This window comes from Triticum urartu, chromosome 2 (assembly GCF_003073215.2).
Source record: "Triticum urartu cultivar G1812 chromosome 2, Tu2.1, whole genome shotgun sequence".
Taxonomy (NCBI): Eukaryota; Viridiplantae; Streptophyta; class Magnoliopsida; order Poales; family Poaceae; genus Triticum; species Triticum urartu.
Window position 1 is genome coordinate 60823831 of NC_053023.1, and position 18914 is coordinate 60842744.

At 42.8% G+C, this 18914-nt stretch overlaps 2 protein-coding genes across 2 annotated transcripts; both read left to right on the forward strand.

The window, feature by feature from the left end:
• Positions 1-7057: 7057 nt before the first annotated feature.
• On the forward strand, positions 7058-13223 carry LOC125535748 (potassium transporter 7). The gene is made up of 9 exons (XM_048698822.1): positions 7058-7385; positions 8207-8444; positions 8807-9052; positions 9158-9211; positions 10384-10644; positions 10733-10785; positions 10890-11004; positions 11095-11349; positions 11886-13223. The coding sequence occupies exons 1-9, from the start codon at positions 7350-7352 to the stop codon at positions 12962-12964; spliced, it is 2337 nt and encodes a 778-aa protein (XP_048554779.1). The 5' UTR covers positions 7058-7349; the 3' UTR covers positions 12965-13223.
• A 1202-nt stretch (positions 13224-14425) lies between these two features.
• On the forward strand, positions 14426-17409 carry LOC125535749. The gene is made up of 4 exons (XM_048698823.1): positions 14426-14670; positions 15454-15614; positions 16212-16345; positions 17027-17409. Exons 1-4 carry the CDS (start codon positions 14441-14443, stop codon positions 17084-17086), a joined length of 585 nt encoding a protein of 194 aa, XP_048554780.1. The 5' UTR covers positions 14426-14440; the 3' UTR covers positions 17087-17409.
• The last annotated feature ends 1505 nt before the right edge of the window (positions 17410-18914 follow it).

Consider the following 18914-nt stretch of genomic DNA (forward strand, 5'->3'; position numbering starts at 1 on the left):
AAATAGAATACTAGAATAAAAATTCTCATGTATGTTTGCATGTTGAGATGGGTCTTTTTTCATGCATGTGTTTAAAGTGACATGTTTGCATGTTAAGAGACATATGATAGTGAGGATGGATCTTTTTTTCATGCATATAATGCGATGATGTGGTATGCTTGCATGTTAAATAGATGGTGAGGGTAGCTATTTAAATATAAAAGATATGGGGTCCGGCTTTTTTTTTCTCTCATAACTGATCGGACGCGTCGTTTGAGGAGAGGCGGCTGTTGATGCTCTTACCAGGGGCTCTACCCTCTCTTGAGGATAAACCTCGCCCATGCCTGACACGGTATGCCGGACCAGCAGCACGGCTCGCAACAAGCCGACAAGTATATCCTCCTATCTTCGTTTGATCTCTTGGCCTGTTGGGTTACGTAGGTGCCCCGGTCTCGTCACCCAAATCAGGGTAACTATTTAGCTTCGATATCCACGTACGTGCCCCAGTCTTCGTATACTCCACCATAGAGGTGATCAATACGCCACAGGATGAAGCTTTTTGGGCAATGGTGGCAGCCCCTATCTATACCCCGGTTATTTTTCGGTTTTGCTATTTCACAGACGAGTGTTTTACAATTGGGCATCATTCAATTTTGTGGCCGTTCAATCTTGCACAGAGATTCATGCTGGGAGGTGCCTTTTTTCGGGCGTTTTCCTTTTATGTTCCTTACCGGTCGCGTAATAGTTTCCGGGCGAACCCGTTACTGCCCAAGTGCCCATCCCCTAGGCCCTAGCCCTCTTTGTCTCCTTTTTTCATTTCTGTCATTTCGATTCCTTAGCGATTTCCTTGTCGACCATGGCGATTCCGAGCTCCTTCTCTACTGCAACTTGATTTCTGATCCAGTTCCTTGTGGTTTCGGTTGGTTGTTCTCGTCTGCTCTCTTTCCCCACTGGGTTTCTTCTAGATCTACTGGTTTGATTCGATTCCCCTGGTGTTTGATATAGAATGTACGTGTACGTGTACTCGTAGCGGTGGATTTTCTCTAGCGATTTTTGTTGTTCTTGTAGTGGTAGGTACATGGATGTAGCGGTGGATTCGTTTCCCCTGTCAATTTTCTATGTGCTGGCCTAGGCGTCTGATCTGCTGGATCTAGTGGTATTGCTAGTTTTATTCTTGATCGTTCTTGTTATGTAGATGTAGGTCCTTGCTCTTCCCTCGCTGATTTGATATCTGCTAGCGTGGGAGTTTGATTCAGAGGGTGTTTTTTGGGGGTTAGATGTAGGTTCCCTGGTCGTTCGTTTCTGTATGTTTGTGTGATCTAGATGCAGTTGCTTATTTTCAGTCCTTGCTCTAAATTTCCTTTGCCCTGGTCAGTTGATTTTGCTCGTCTGTGTGATGTAGAAGTAGGCGCTAATGGTCAATCCTTGCTCCTTGCTCTGAATTTGGTTCACCAGTCATTTTTATTCTAATGGCCCTTGTGATGTAGATGCATGTCCTAATTGTCAATCCTTGATCTGAATTTAGGTTCAAGTGATGTAGAGATGTAGTAGTAATTTAGGAAAACCTCCCTCATCTGAAGTCAGGTTCTTAGTCATGTGAATGTTCTTATTCATTATGTTTTGGTTTTGTATGTGTTTGGTGGTCTGTGTTGTATCTTCAGCTATTTTTTTGTTCATGAATTTCTCTGCCCTAGTACTTCTGTAATGAGCTGTTGGTACTTTAGATGCTATCTCCTTATTAGGTTGTGTAATTTTCAGTTCTAGTGTTATGCAATTTCAGTTTTTCACTCATTCTGTAGTATGGTTTGATATGGTCATGTCAGTGTTGTTGTATCCTCATATATTTGATGCTTAGGGTTTTATGTGTGTTACATTTCAAGATCATGACGAGAATGAACTTCTCTTTCATGTAATGGTTTAGAGGAGTCACGGTCCTGTTCCCTGCCAGTCTTTTTCCCTTCTAGACTAGACGAAGGAAATATTTATTCCATTCGGGCAGGTGAGCAAGGGCGGCGTCAGCTTGACCATGTCTTCTGTCTTAGTCGTTTCAGAGACTAAGTTTCTCATTCAATGGTGATGTATTTATAGAAAGCAAGGCCTCGCTCGACGAGTCATGTAGTCATAGGTTTGAGTTCCCTAATCAGTAGTGTAAGTTCCATAAGTAAGTAGTGTAACTTCCATTTGAATTCCATTAGTTTGCAACGTTTTTGAATTTGTATCACACTGGTGAGTTTCCTAGTTTTTTAGTACTGCAAGTTCCATAGGCAAGTTGTGGAAGTTTCCTAGTTTTACAATGCCCGCTTGCACTTTTAGAACCTAACATTTTGGGTTTATCTTTGTTGGATTTGTATTGAATCCATTTTACCATTTGAAAGTCTAAATGGAAATTACTGAAACTAAAGTGTAATCACAATGTTCTAGTCTCTTAAACTCATGTGTTTTTATTAGAAATACAGTGTAATTTTACTGAAATTTGTACTGAGCACAATGTATGTTTCAGTGAAATTTTAGTGCAATTATTGTGTGCATTTTCAGTGGAATTATACTGCTTTTGAATTGTAATTACAGTGAGGATTTCAGTGTAATTACAGTGAGGATTTTAGAGCAATCACATTATCTTTTTAGTTAATGTACCTCTCTAGATGTTTTGGGTTTTGTCATTGTTGGTGCATTCACTTTAGAACCATTTATTTTCTTTTGTTAGGGTTATTTGTATACTCGTACTTTATTTCTGCCCATTTGTGTAAGAAACCTTAGTTGTGCACATGATTTTCTAGTATATGTAATTTCAACAGCTTCGTAACTGTATTTTCAGTGTTTTGGGGCTTATAGCTACTATAATTTACTACTTTGGAAATGCTCTTTTTTTGCCACTGTACATGCTAAATATTGTGGTTATGCTATGTCCCTAGTGCTTTTATGCAAACTGACCAGTTTTGTGCTGTGGAATAGATAGATCATGTGATCTCTGCAAATTGTCTGGTGATTCTGCAGGTGCTTGCATATCAGAGATGTGCAATTAATTAGGAGCTGAAAGTTAAGCTACTGTTGAGTGTTGACATATCAAGTGCTCAAATAATGTGTATTTTTTCTAGTTGTGTAATTACATTGCATTTCAGTAGAGTTACCGTGCTTTTTATTTATAAAAAGAATGGACTTTCAGTGCAATTACAGTGGGGATTTTAGTGGATTTTCTAAAGTAATCGCAGTTTACGTTACAATGTAATTACGGTGAATTTTTAGTCTAACTACAGTGGGCATTTAAGAGGATTTTCAGAGATATTATACTGTATTTTATAGTGTATTCCATTGTATTTTTTGCAGTTAAATTGAACTGCCATTACATTGTCTTTTACAATGTAAGTACAATGTTTTTTCAGTGTAATTACAGTGTATATTCAGAGTAATTACAGTGTAAGTACAATGTTTTTTCAGTGTAATTACAGTGTATATTCAGAGTAATTACAGTGTAAGTACAATGTTTTTTCAGTGTAATTACAGTGTATATTCAGAGTAATTATAGTGTATGTAATTTTTTCAGTGGATATTCAGAGTAACACACTGTATGTAATTGCTGTGAATTTTCAATGTAATTACAATGGGCATTTGAGTGGTATTTCAGAGTTATTAAACTGTATTTCCGGTGTATCTTTGTAGTTAAATTGAACTGTGATTACACTGTTTTTTATAGAGCAAGTGCTGTGCTGTGCTTTTTGACTGGGATCTTCAATGTAATTACTCAGTGTGTATGTTCATTAGGATATTCTGTTTGGGGATGTGAGCATGTGGGCACACATGCTACTAAACTATCTAGTTATCCCTTGCCTGATTCATGTGGGTTTCGTATACAGTGTGTGCTTTTTTCTTCTACTATATAGTTTGTTCTGGCTTTATTTGTGCTTTGCAATGTTACTGAACTATCCAGTTCATGTTTCCTCTCTTGATTTATGCAGTACATTTGTTGTTTTCACATGTCCTGGCAAAATTTCTCTCTTGATCTTCAGAGCTTAGAAAATTCACTAGGCATCAAAATAGGGATTGGAACTGAAGAATCTTCAGAACTGCGAAAATTGGGACCCATCCCTTGACCTTTTTACTGCCCAGGCGTAATTGTGGTCTAGTTTTAAGAAACCGGATCTAGGGCATCAAACCCATTATGGTCCAGATGGGATTTTAGGCTGGGTCGTTTCAGTCCTGATGCATAAATGGCATAAATGCGCTGCTTTTGCTGTTCGTTGACATACATACAGCCAAAGGAGGAAATAAAGGGCATACACGTGTCAGCTCCCTATTTGGTGCAAAATTTGATTGTAATCCAATTGGATTCCAGTCGACTGTCAAGTAGACAGTCCCTTTTTTTTGGGCAATCTGACTGCATAGAGGTGATCAATATGCCATAGAAGAAGAAATTTGCATTCAGGCTAGCGTTTTACCAACATTTTATATTCTTTCTATCGAGGGAGGCCAACTCTGTTGCACATACGTTGGCGCAAGAGTGATCTTAGGAGTTCTGCATGGGTGGATGACTCCCTGCTTCTATCTTTTTTCTTTCGAACTTGGCCCCTAAGGATATTGATTACGTTAAAAAAGAAGGTGGTTGCCCGGTTAATTACGAAAAACCGGGCTAAAACCATTACAACAGCCCACACAGGGCAAAACCGTCCGACTTGGCCACCCACACGGAGAAACACAAAACGCTGTAGAGAAGAACCACAAAATCGAGGTCGTCACCAAGCGTCATCGTCATCACCCAGTGACTCCGACTTCACCATCGACTTCCGCCAATGAAGCCCTTGTCGCCACAAACGCCGAAACCCATGTCGGCTCATGCCAAACAGACGATTGCCGGTGCAGAAGTCTAGACAGCTCCGATTGAGAAGACCACCAAAAGACAGAAGAAATGGCAGAGTTGGCGCCAACCAACACCTCCTCGAATACCACCAGCCACTTGTCATCGTCACCACCTAGCACACCACGGCAGCTCTGACTCTGCGACGGCATGTCGAGACGTAGAAGAGACCTCGAGCATGTTGGGTAAGAACCAACAACCGAAGCCCTATCGCGACTCTGCACCGCTTGCCATCATCATCATTGCCAAACTGGACGTCACACCACCACATTGCCGGTTGGGCACTTGCCGGTTGGGCACTTGCCGGCCGCAATGTCGTGAGCGTCTAGTATATGAAGAGCACGAACGGAATCCAAACAACGCCACAAAGAGGGAAGCGACGATACCGACGCCGTCGCCCGACCCAACCAGGCCATAGGCTTTCACCTGAAAAACCGAATTCAAGATTGTGCAGCTAGTGAACTCCTCGACGGCGCCTTCAAGAAGGTGCAGCGGCGTCCACGGCTGCCGCCGTCATCGGCCGGAAGAGACCGGCAAGATTTCGCCCGGAGCACCACCCAACTCCACACTTCTATCATTTCGATGCTCGTGGGCGATGTAAGTGTGATATAATTAATGAAGCTAATGATGAAGACATTTCCCTAAAAAAAGCCATAAAAGTCCTTGTGTCCTGGTTACAAAATGGCAATTATATACGATCCTTAAAGAAATGGCAATTATGCATCCAGGGCATCATCATCGGACCATTATGCGGCCACCAATATTTCGCACGGTGGTTACCAAATCATGTGATGTCATCTGACTATCTATCTGATCATTATTCAGTCTGACTATGGACCCAAACAATAATTCTCGAGGTATAGCTCAGCTTAAACCCATCCTAGTGAGAGTACGACCGTACTCCCTTTTGACTTGCGCGAGCGGCCAAAGGCCCCTGAACGATCCTTGGCCGTCGGATCGACTGAAAACGCCGACGTGGATCCATCAGAGGCAGCAAGCCAGCAATAATTACATACAAGTAATGCAACCTGTTGTTTACCGTAGCCAAAATAATGGTACGTTGACCGCGACAGGTTCCGTACAGGAATACGTGTATATGCCCAATTTAAAATCGGTTGTTTGATCGCGAATGATTCCTCCTAAAATATCAAGAGGATGGCCAATGATTAGGGTTTGTTTATTGCACTGACGGGACACGAATCATATTAAAATTTTTTTTCATACCGGTGTTGGTGTAAGATTGGATGCGGCCGCTCCATCCACGCATGACATTTGCAAACTTTTTTTTTTCAAACGCGCAAAAGCTTTTCATCAAAGGACAAACATCCGAACAGACAAACAGCTACTCCCGCTGTTCACTTTTATAAGTTGTTTCAGACAACTGTAGTTGAGTTGTTTTGCAAGTCGTCTGAAGTATCTACAATGCCTTATAAAAATAAACAGAGAGAGTAATATTAATCGAGCATAGAAACAAAAAATAAATAAATACGCGAGCGTAGTTTGGATGTTATATAACTTGACCTACTATGATCAACTTCTATAGTAGTATTTATTTAGAGCCTGTTTGGCAGCTCTCAGCTCCGTAGCTCCACTCCTGGAGGGACCGGAGCGGGAGTGTCCCGCAGTCCATTTTCTCGAAGTTGCCAAACATGGTGCTCCGTGCACTTCTGTATTTCTGCGGAGCTGGATGAATGCCGAACAGGCCCTTGCTAGTGCTAGTAGTACTTGTTTTCGCAAATTTACATGGAGCTCAACTGGCTCCAATTTCAACATATTAACTTGATCCCCGTTTCACTTTTCAACAAACACCGCGTGGCGCTCCCGAAAAACAAACCCCGCGTGAGCACGTTTGCGCGCATCCGCCTGCTGTCCACGGCGTTCTCTTCTCCTACAAGAAACCGAACGGCCATTCTTGTTTCAGAAATTGCAGGCGCACGTTTTTTTTCCGTTGAGACAAAAACACACGAGTAAAATCGCCCACGGAATAATAACAGCAACAGCAACCGCACCACACCACACATGCGCAATCTCGCCCGGCCCGGCCCACCCGCAGCAGTAGATATGTAGATCCCATCCCCATCCCTTTCCACCTGCCGTGCACGCCCGCCGCACGTGCGAGCCCGCATCCACTGACCCACACGCCAGTCCGCCTCCCCTGCCGGACCCACACGCCAGCGACCTCCCGCCCCACGAACCCCACGGCGCCGCCGCCCGCCCACGCTGCTCCTACGCGTCGTCCTCGAGACGGCGACGTGAGCAGGCAGGCACCAGGCTCGCGGCTCCCACCCCCGGTCGATAGCTCTCCTCCTCTCTCGTCGTCGTCCGCGCCTACAAAACCAGACGAGGGGAGAGGGGAAGCTTCTCTCCTCCTCCCACCCCCACCCCACCCCCGTCGCTTTCCCAGGCCCTCCCGCCTCGCCGCGCTAGCCCCGGGGGAGCTAGCATCAGCTTCCTCTGCTGCTGCTGCAGCCGCTTCGAGTAGCCGCCGCCGCGAGATTCCAGTGGCGGGCGGGCGCCCCCAATGGACGAGGAGATCGGCGCCGCCGCCGCGCCGCAGGTAACGAACCGCTCCGCTCCGCTCCACCCGTCTCCATGCCGCGTCGGGAATTCGGATTATGATGTTGTGATTTGGAAGGCGGCCGTGTTCGGGTTTTACTTTATGGTGGTGCCGAGATTTCGATCTCGCTTGTTCGGAGCGGGGGTGAGAAAATTACCGCCGGATGCGGGATGATGCGGTGCGGCTGTGCAATTATTCTGGGTATATACAATTGGTTGGGTACTTGTTTTGTTACAAGTTCAATTTTGCTCGGTTCTACAGTAGAACATTGGGTTCATCAGTACCATGTGATCGAATCGGGTCAACTGTTTCGTTGGTGCTCCCTTAATGCTCAGGGAGTAGTCAGGGTGACCATGGATCGACCTTTTTGTTTTCACCTTCTTATTACAGGCATGCGCATCCTCATCATAGAGTTCTCTGTTGATACAGCTTCAGTTTCTGAACTTCAAATCACCGTAGAGGTGTAGACTGTATCGGAAATTCTTTGATACAGCAAAAGCTGTTTCATCAGCTGCTGGCTTATCAAATTCTGGCCAACGTCGCCAGAAATAGACATATCGTTGCAATTGCATTGGCCGTTTGTTTTGTGTACTACTCCCTCTCTCCACTATTTTAAGATGTTCTAGCTTTGTTCTGATTCGGATGTATTTAGACGCATTTTAGTGTGTTTGTTCACTAGTTTCAGTCCGTATGTAGTCCATATTGAAATATCTAAAACATCTTATATTTGTGAACGGAGGGAGTAGTTTATTAGAGACATTCACCAGTTTCTTGTGGTCATTGTTCGTAGTCTTGCTGTGCTGATGGTTGTTGTTTTGCAGGGCCAGTGGAAATATCACAAAGCTCTTTCCTTACTAGCGTTTCAGAGCTTTGGTGTGGTGTATGGAGACCTGAGTACGTCGCCTCTTTATGTCTTCAAAAGCGCACTGTCTGGACTGGACAAGTATAGTGATGAGGCGACCGTCTTTGGATTGCTTTCACTGATATTTTGGACCTTGACACTCATTCCGTTGCTAAAGTACGTCATAATTGTCTTGGCTGCTGACGATAATGGCGAGGGTGAGTGATCTCATTGAACTAGTTTGTCTTGTTGGTTTCTTAATAGAAGTACTTATGCTCCCGTGTTCAAATTTTAGTTTATTGAATTTGGAGGAAGTGTTAGCCTAGCTTAGTAGAGCACACATAAATTCTGGTAGGCGGAAAGGAATATAGAAAATGTGATGTTCTGTAATAAGATTGTAAGCATAACATGTGCAGCGGACCTTTTTGCCATAAGTATTTTTTCTTTCTCCGAAGGATGAACTTGTGTTCCTTCTCTTTTACAGTAGAGTGGTGACTTGAGCTATCTAGGAGTAGTTATTTTGTTAAGCTAGTTTTTTTCACTGCATGTGGTTACTGAATAAAGTAAATGTGTTATCCAGGCGGGACGTTTGCTTTGTATTCACTACTCTGCAGACATGCAAAGATGAGCCTGCTTCCAAACCAGCAAGCGGCAGATGAAGAGCTGTCAACATATTATCAGCCTGGGGTTGATCGGACTGCTATGTCCTCTCCATTCAAAAGGTTTCTAGAGAAGCACAAGAAGCTGCGGACATGTTTGCTTCTTTTTGTTCTGTTTGGAGCTTGCATGGTGATAGGTGATGGCGTCCTTACACCCACCATCTCTGGTATGCACAACATGTCCTTGTTTATTTGCTTTGTTTTTCTTTCTAATTGTGGATACATACTTTTGCTTTTATCAGTTGTCACATCTCATGCTGTGCTTGTTGCAGTTTTGGCAGCCTTGTCTGGATTACAAGACCGAGGCACAGGTGGATTAGGAAATGGTATGTGTAGATTCTTCTTTATTTCCCCCCAACCGCATAATACTCCCTCCGGTCCTTTTTACTCCGCGTATTAGATTTGTGTCAAGTCAAACTTTGCAAAGTTTGACCAAATTTGTATTAAAAAATATCAACATCCACAATATCGAATATATATACTATGAAACTACATTTCATAATGAATCTAACAATATTAGTTCGGCATTGTGAATGTTGATATTTTTTTTCTATAAGTTTGATCAAAGTTGAGATATTTTGACTTCACACAAACCTTACATGCGGACCGAGTAGATATTTAGCAACCCGTTCATGTGACAGTAATATGCTATAATCGTTACATATTTATTAAAAAAAAACCTCTTAAGAAGGTGTTTCATCTAGTTTTACTTCAAACCTTCAGAGTGGGTAAGTGAACTTCCATATGTTAGAATGGAATTAAACAACACAAGCATCTCCAGACTTCCCTTGATTAGTATGGTCAAATTCTATGTAGGGGTTTTCCTATTTTGCAAGTGCCAGTCAAGCTATCTGATATAATATTAATCTTGGTTGTTCTTAATCTATATGCTGAAATCCAATGCATTTCAATGTTTAGTTATCTATCTGTCATGCGTGGAACTGTAAAATTTGAGCTGTAGCTCAAATTACCTGCAAGTAATCAAAGGTTTTTTCGTCTTCATCTTTAGTTGAGGAAAATAATCGTCCCATTTTATGATAATGAAATCAATTATTTAGTGTACTTTAAGATTTTCTTCGTGTGCTTATTTGCGTGAGTTCGACAAAGTTGATAGGAAACAGATGGAACATTGAAATTGGAAAGAATCGGTTGCATGAATTCGACAAAGTTGATAGGTGACAGATGGAACATTGAAATTTGAAAGAATCAGAACACCTAATTATTTGTTTGAATTATATTAGTAGTATGGGGGATGATGTGACTGAAAATTAGATAAATTTCAAGGCACCCCTGTTTGCATGATGATCTGGTGTAGAATTTAAATGAGCTGCCTTTATGACTTCGTAACCTGTATATCTTGAAAGAGTACATAGTTCTTTTTTTGCATCAAAGATATTACTGTTGCCGTTGATTTCTTCCTTGAGGAACATATCTGCATTACTTCTAGTTTCCTTTAGTAAATGGGTCCCATTATATTGACTAACTTGTTCTTTTACAGGTTGGGTAGTACTCATTGCATGTGTTGTGCTTGTTGGCCTCTTTGCGCTACAACACCGAGGTACTCATAGGGTGGCATTCGTGTTTGCCCCCATTGTTGTACTTTGGCTCTTGAGCATTGGTATCATTGGTCTCTATAATATCATCCACTGGAATCCCAGAGTATGTCTTGCTCTTTCCCCGCATTATATTGTGAAGTTCTTCAAGATAACAGGAAGAGATGGTTGGATTTCTCTAGGAGGAGTCCTTCTTGCCGTGACAGGTGAATTCAAATGGATGTGCTATCTAGCTATGATTATCCATTATTTGTAATGAAGAGTTTGTCTTATGAATATTTGTGATACATGCAGGCACTGAAGCTATGTTTGCCGATCTTGGCCATTTCACTGCTGCATCCATCAGGGTATGCAGAACTTCATATATGAGTTGTGACATTAATATTTTAAGGCTAGACTGATAAAAAAATATGTATCATGCTGACTGACTACAACTCTTCACCGTTTTTAGCTGGCTTTTGTTGGTGTCATATATCCCTGTCTTGTTCTGCAATACATGGGGCAGGCTGCGTTTCTTTCGAAGAACATGTCTGATGTACATGACAGTTTTTACCTATCAATTCCACGTAAGTTTCAGAAGACCAAAGCATGCTTGAGAATTTTCACTTCACATGTTGCTGAAAATAGTATTAAATCATATCACATCACTTTTGCAGGTACTGTGTTTTGGCCCATGTTTGTCCTGGCATCTCTTGCTGCAATTGTGGGCAGCCAATCAATTATATCTGCAACCTTCTCTATTGTCAAGCAGTGCCTTTCTTTGGGATGCTTTCCACGGGTGAAAGTTGTGCATACATCAAGGTGGATCTATGGCCAGATTTACATACCTGAGATAAATTGGATTCTGATGGTCCTTTGTTTAGCTGTGACAGTTGGCTTCCGTGACATAAACATTATAGGAAATGCTTATGGTAAGTTCGACCACTTCAATAATGCAGAAACTATGCAGATCCTATGGTACACTTGGGTTTTGCTCTTGAATCTGATGGTTCCTCATATACTTCATTTTATTCAGAACCTGCTATTTCTGTGCAACATAGTTCACCATCTTATGTTGACAATTCATTTCTGTCATACACATTCAATGTCACTGTTCTTGATTCAACCAAAATATAGCTATGAACTTCTAATTTCTGTGCTAAGAATTTATAATTGTCTAAATTATGTATCGCGCATATCTCATTTATGTTGGCAAATTCAGCCAACCAGCTACTATGTTTCTTGTATAGGCTGTAAGTGTGATGTTCATATCCTTTAGAGGTGAATGGTCTATCTTGGGTAGGAGGGGTTAAGTTGATGTTCATATCTTGGGAGGTGTGTATAGTTAGCTGGTCACTACCATCTTTCCTTGTTTTGTCACTGTATTTAGCCTTCCCTTTTTTTCATGATTTTTTAATGCTTGGTATGCCTGGACTAACTTTTGCTCCCATCCTGTGCATGATCTTAGGTCTTGCGTGCATCACTGTGATGTTTGTTACGACATGGCTGATGGCACTGGTCATCATATTTGTGTGGAAAAAGAATATCCTGCTTGCCTTGTCGTTCCTCATATTCTTCGGGTTAATTGAGGGCGCATATCTGTCTGCATCATTCATAAAGGTTCCTCAGGGAGGATGGACTCCGATTGCGCTTGCTTTTGTGTTCATGTTCATCATGTACGTGTGGCACTACGGCACACGGCGAAAGTACCTGTTTGATCTCCAAAACAAGGTCTCAATGAAATGGATCCTTACACTTGGCCCGAGCCTTGGAATCGTGCGTGTGCCTGGAATCGGCCTCATCTACACAGAGCTAGTGACTGGGGTGCCTGCCATCTTCTCACATTTCGTCACCAACCTGCCCGCATTTCACCAGATTTTGGTCTTCGTCTGCGTGAAGTCCGTGCCAGTGCCCTATGTTCCAGCTGATGAACGGTACCTCATCGGGCGCATCGGCCCCAGGCAGTACCGGATGTACCGGTGCATTGTGAGATACGGTTATAAGGATGTGCAGAAAGACGATGAGAACTTTGAGAACCACCTGGTGATGAGCATCGCCAAGTTCATCCAAATGGAAGCGGAGGAAGCCGCCTCTTCTGGAAGCTACGAGTCATCGAACGAAGGAAGAATGGCGGTCATACACACCACCGATGCAACCGGAACCGGTTTGATCATGAGAGACTCCAACGAAGGCACCTCCCTGACCAGGAGCAGCAAGTCAGAGACCCTCCAGAGCCTGCAGTCCATCTACGAGCAGGAGTCGGGCAGCCTGAGCCGCCGCAGGGTCCGTTTCCAGATCGCCGAGGAGGAGCAGATCAATCCGCAGGTGAGGGACGAGCTGTCGGACCTCCTGGAGGCCAAGGAGGCCGGCGTGGCGTACATCATCGGCCACTCCTACGTCAAGGCGAGGAAGAACTCCAACTTCCTGAAGTCGTTTGCGATCGACTACGCCTACTCATTCCTCCGTAAGAACTGCAGGGGCCCGTCGGTGACGCTGCATATACCCCACATCAGTCTCATCGAGGTCGGCATGATCTACTATGTCTAGTGTAATTTTTTGTCTGGTCTTTCGGATCCCTGTCAGTGTCACCGAGCTTTCAGGCGATGTAAAGATGGGCGGTGGCCGGCCGAACAGGCTAAAGCTGCCATCGTTCTGAATTCCGGGGCTTTGGTGAACATGTAAATACACCATGTTTCAGATTTTCAGTTCATGATAGGTAACATCATTACTGCGATCAACAACTACAAAGTTCGAACATTCTTTGCTTGTGCCTGTCAGTAACTTCAATTACCACGTATTTGAGCAAGCACGGTGTGTTATCTGCTTGAGATGAACAATGGACAGTATGCAGTATACATCTATCCCCATATCTTGTGATCTTTCTTATGAGCTTCCTTGGTAATACAGCAGAAACATGAAATTACAGCATGGCTTAACATGGTGATAGCTTCCACCTATTTGACGGAGCGCGATCTGGTCTCAACTTGAGATAAAGAACGGATAGCAGGAATATATGGACGAGGCGGTTCGGTGCCCAGGCTTGGCTGCACCTGTGATGAACAGAAAATTCAAAAAAATCTGACTTTTTGTTGCATGAAAGTTTTTTTTTTTGCGGGATGCGCTTCAAATTTTAGATCATTTAAACATCTGGGGATCTCTTAGCAAAAAAACAAAAAAAACAAAAATGAGATCTGTGAAGAAGTTTACTAGTGATGTATTGTTCTGATCCTTCTTTTGTGCTGATAGCTGCTCATATGCCCAAATAGTATGATATCTGGAGCGCACCTCACACATTAAATTATCTTTTATGCAAAAAAAATAATCAGATTTAAGAAAAATAATAACTCTTATGATTTTCTCTTCACCAGGTGTAGATGAGCTTGGCTTCAAGAATAAATATTCGGAAATACTCTCTTCATTCCTAAATATTTGTTTTTCTAGAGATTTCAACAAGTAACTACGTACGAAACAAATTGAGTGAATCTACACTTTAAAATATGTCTATATACATCCATATGTAGTAGTCCATTCAAAATCTCTAAAAAGACAAATATTTAGAAACGGAGGAAGTATATAGCAAAATAACACTAGTGTTTCTTATATTAAGTTAGAGTAGTACTCCCTCCGTCCCATAAGTAGGACGGAGGGAGTATTTTCTAATGCAGCATAATCACATAACATGATCATAGCCTTGTAGATTTTGCTTGGCAGTACTGAACTTTTGCTTGGAAAAGAGACAATTCCTTCATACGAGGCATCTTTCATGAATTCGTCGATCTCAATATGATATGTCGGCTCAGTTTTTTAAAGGTGCTCATCGAAATAGGATGTGCATGTATGCGCATATATATGAGCGTCTGCGTCTGTATTATGTTAGAAAAATAAGCGTATCTTCTTTTTGACCGCTTTAGAGCCTTGGAAAGAATCACATCTGTACATACGGCCCCATCTGCCATACTAGGCTCGATTGCACGGTCCGGCCAGGCTGCAAACCTAGCCCGACCGAACCCCAAACCGGTGCGCATGGGCCCACACGGCATAGAGGGAAAGCCGATCTGGTCCGATCGAACCCCAAGAGAGCAACCAACCAACCCGAACAGACGAGTCGCCTTCCTCCTCCTCCTCGTCCCATCGCACGGCGGCGGCGGCATGGCGGCGGGCGGCGACCTGACCGAGGACGAGCGCAAAGCGCTGCGGGGGAGCAAGTTCGCGCCCCTCCCGGCGCCACGGCCGTCCTCCGGCCCCAACCCGAGGTACCGCATCGCCCCCTCACTAGCGCCTGCCGCCTCCAGATGCACTAAATGTAGCTCGCGGTCTGACGGTCCACGCGCGTCGTGTGGTTTCGCCGTTGTAGTGGGCGGGGTTGGGGCTCGATTCAAGCGTGGGTGTTTGCTTAATTCGGTTCAGTGGAGGAACTGGAGGGCTTTCTGGCCTTCTGGGGCTGTGGATTAGGGCTTCGTCATTTTGCTCGTTGATTGCTTCATTTGAAGCGGAGTGCGTGTAGTTGAATTCAGGTTGTGTGATTGAAGTCTTCCGATAAGCTGATTTCAAGTAGTTTCTCGCTGCTTGCTTCTGTTGCTTGCAGTGCTGCTGATTAAATTTGTGAGGTTTGCAGTGCTAGATGAGAAAAAATGACTCGGATTTAGATTGTGCTTTCAACACTCGTGGCGTGTCTGCTGCTTGCACATGAAGTGAAGAATGAGCGAGTGCGCCACGTGATTCAAAATTTCATATCACTGGGATGCTTTACTTTTTGTGGCTTTCATGAGTGATTGGTGATGTATCTGATTTTTGGATTAAGTTGGGGTTATTGCTTCTATGCATACTTGCGTCCGTATAGTCCTATTTTTGTATATATAAAAAATATAACATTCATGCTCGATGGGTATCGCATGGAACATAAAACAGTGTCATGCACAAATAACCAGCAGAGTTAATTCCTTGTGATGTTTATATGGGCTTGCTAAAGAACATATAATTTGCATGAGTACTTTTCTTTGGTTATGGATATGACTGTTTCATCTCCTTTCAAATAGGATGGCCCATCCTGGAGGACCACTAACTACAAATAAGGCTGCTGCTTTAGCGAAATTCCTCGAGAGAAAACTACAGCAACCTGATGGCTTGGACTCTCTAAATCCTGATCTTGTAAATTTGGCTGTGAAAAATGCAAAGGAAACCATTAAGGCAAGCAAGGGTATGGATTGTCATTCCACTTATCCTATATTCATATGTCTAGCCCTTGAAATGCATGTATTGGATGAGTTATATCATGATTAAAGTTTATGCTTCTATTTTAGGTGCCATTTGTTACTTCTGAGTGCAATATTGAAATAGGAGCATGAATAAACCTTATTTTATGCCTTTTGTTTCCAAGTCTTGCCTGCTTAGAGTGCTTGTTACTACATCTCTTGTGATTTTTGCCACAGAACATGACACAGAAGTTCGAAAGAGTGGATGCCATTTGTTTTAGGACCACGCAGTCTCCAGTTATAGATCGAGCGAGAAACACCTGAATCACTAACGATAACTTTAAGACTAGATCTTATTTTCCTGATACTGGTTGATTTAAAATTAATGGTAAAGCTTTGCCTGATTTCTGGACTACTGTGAAGATGTGGTTGAGCTCTGCCACTGTTTTTTGCTTTATTGATGTTGTCAACTTTACTCTTTTTATATTGCGCTAGCAAATTTCACGTACATGACCAGTTGGCCACATCCCCTCAAAACCTATTTTGACCTACACCCCTTCCAGACCTGACCAAATTCGACCTACACTGTCCTGCTAATGTAGGTGAGGCCTCAACTTCTGGGAGAGTAGTACGGCATGTTCCATCATTTGAGGATTCCTCTGAGGTTTCCAATCAAGATGACGGGGCGCAGAGACAGGAAAAGAAGAAAAAGAAAAAGAAAAGGAGAAAAACAAAGGTAATACTATTTTTTGACCGAAACATAATATAATACAGTGGCTGGTTTGGTTTTTTGTTTGTCCTTTTCTAATGGAAAATAGGAAATCATTGGGTAGACACTAGATAATGTGATGAACTGAAATGTATTCTACAATCCTCATTCATAAAGTGAGTTTTGGAAAGTAAAGCAGTTATGCAGTTGTCCAGTGGCGGAGCTTGACAAGGATCAATGGGGGGGCCAATTAGAAAATATGAACATTTGGGGGTGCTAAGCAGACTGTTTCCTCTAATATATGTTTTCCCAGAAAAATTTTCTTCATTAATTTGCTCAAACCTGGGGGGGCCGTGGCCCCTGCAGGGTTGCACTAAGCTCCGCCACTGCAGTTGTCATTGGCCAGAACTACTTGATATACATAATATAGGTTCTGGGCACTGTCACCTCTGTTCACCGTATGAGCGTGATATTTATAGTCCACAGTGTCTCCTTGCAGTGTTGCTCATTGGATGGTGCCATATGAAATGGTTCCTTATTGATGTGATAATTCTGTTACTGGAATTTTACTTCACCGTCTGGCACCTACCACCTATATGGAACATTCATTCATTCATGATGTTCATGGTTTCCTCTAACAGTATCTTATCTGTGTTTTCTTGAGTCATCAGCCTTCCTATGTCTCTGATGGATGATTTCCTCATGCAGGCCGCTAAAGATTCCAAGCTCCACAATACATCAAAGAAGAAAAAGAAGTTATCGTTATGACTCTTGAATATCCATGGGACCATGGAGTTAAAAGAAGGCAGGCGTTCACACTTTTGCACTTCTTAGATCTCTTGGTTTCATCTGAACCTCAATCAACACTGTAAAGTGTAAACCTAGCAGTGGATCAAGGTGACCCGTCACAGTGAACAAAAGAGCACTTGTGAACCCCAGAGTGCAAAACTGAATGTAGTTGGTTCTTCTTTTTGAGGGCGAATGTAGTTGGTTCTGGTCTAACGGTCCCTATACCATTAGAGTTGCTTGGAAACATCTATGTATTCTGCACTTCGTTACTGTTGTTGAATGCTGTTCTGAGTTTGTGATGATGCAGCTCGCCACTGATCTGCTTGAGGTCTTTTTTTAGGGTTGCTTGAGGAGGTGTTGTGGGAACTGAGAAATGCAATGCCGCTGTGTCCTTTTGGGGGTTTTACTGGATATTTTTTGGATCACGTGGACGATGATGGATTGGAAGCTTTGTCCGGGCCCTTCCTCAATAGAGTGCCTGCTCGATGTGTCTTTTCCTGTGTTCCAGTGATTGGCATGGCCTGCTGGCCCGATGAATCTGTCAGGCTTGTTATTTTCCAGAGAAGTCAACATGTCTGCCTATATAGGTATAGCCTGTGCTAGTATACGCCTGTATGATATGCCCTAGTTGATGATGGGCCAAAATGCTAACATTTTCCCCTGCAATTGATCTTAGAGCATCTCAAACCGGACCCCTATTTCTCCCCGTAAACGTCTGGCCGGTCCGCCTGAACATGGCCCAGACCAAAAAAGGTCATCCAATCACTCCTTAAACCGAGGCCAGGTCCGCCTGAACATGGCCCAGACCAAAAAAGGTCATCCAATCACTCCTTAAACCGAGGCCAAATGTTCGGGCTGTTGGAAATATGCCTTAGAGGAAATAATAAATATTATTATTCATTTTTAAGTTTATATTAATGTTTTTATGTGATATAATTGCAATGGTTCTCGAGTCTGCGATAACCATGAGACTCAGAGGAAAACTCATGTGTATGTGTGGAATAATAAGCAGAAAATAGATTCCTAGTCTCCCTCTAAGACTAGCTCAAGTGTTATATGATGGTTCTGTTTTCTTGATCATGGGCTTAGGCATAATTAAAGTAATAAGGATGTTTTGAGAGCACATTATTGGAAGAACATTTGTGGGCTTAGGCATAATTAAAGTAATAAGGATGTTTTGAGAGCACATTATTGGAAGAACATTTGTGTTCAACAGACCAATTTATTGTTATACTACGAGATCATATCGTCACAGTTATTAGTACAAGCACACAGATGTTAACGTATGCATAATTCCTTTGACCATGAGAGTATCATGTTCTGCATACCGGATGATGTACTTTGGGGTTTGTCAAACGTCAACCGTAAGAGGGTAATCATAACAACAAATTTCAGGCGCATCAGAAAAGTATGACAATGGACTTGATAGCTCGAGACTATGATTTGCTCCTCCGATGATGGAGAGATATTCTTAGGGCCCCCTCGGTGCGGAGGTATCCATCATTGTCTGGCTAGACACAATGTGATTTTTCACAGGGATGGCGAAACGCGGGAACGAGAAAAGAGAACAAAACCGGTAAAGAGGATAATTGACATAGTGATCAAGTGCCGATTTACCTGGATGGCGATAAATCTCACCTTGGGTTTTGTAAAGCATTTCGATAATCATTCGTGTGGGTATAGGGATCAATATGGATGTTCACAATTCCGCTATTGATCATTGAATGGAAGGAGTTCCGGTCATGTCTATACTTTACTGAACCCATGCGGTCAATGCTTAAGGGTCACCTATCTCTTGAGTATTAGA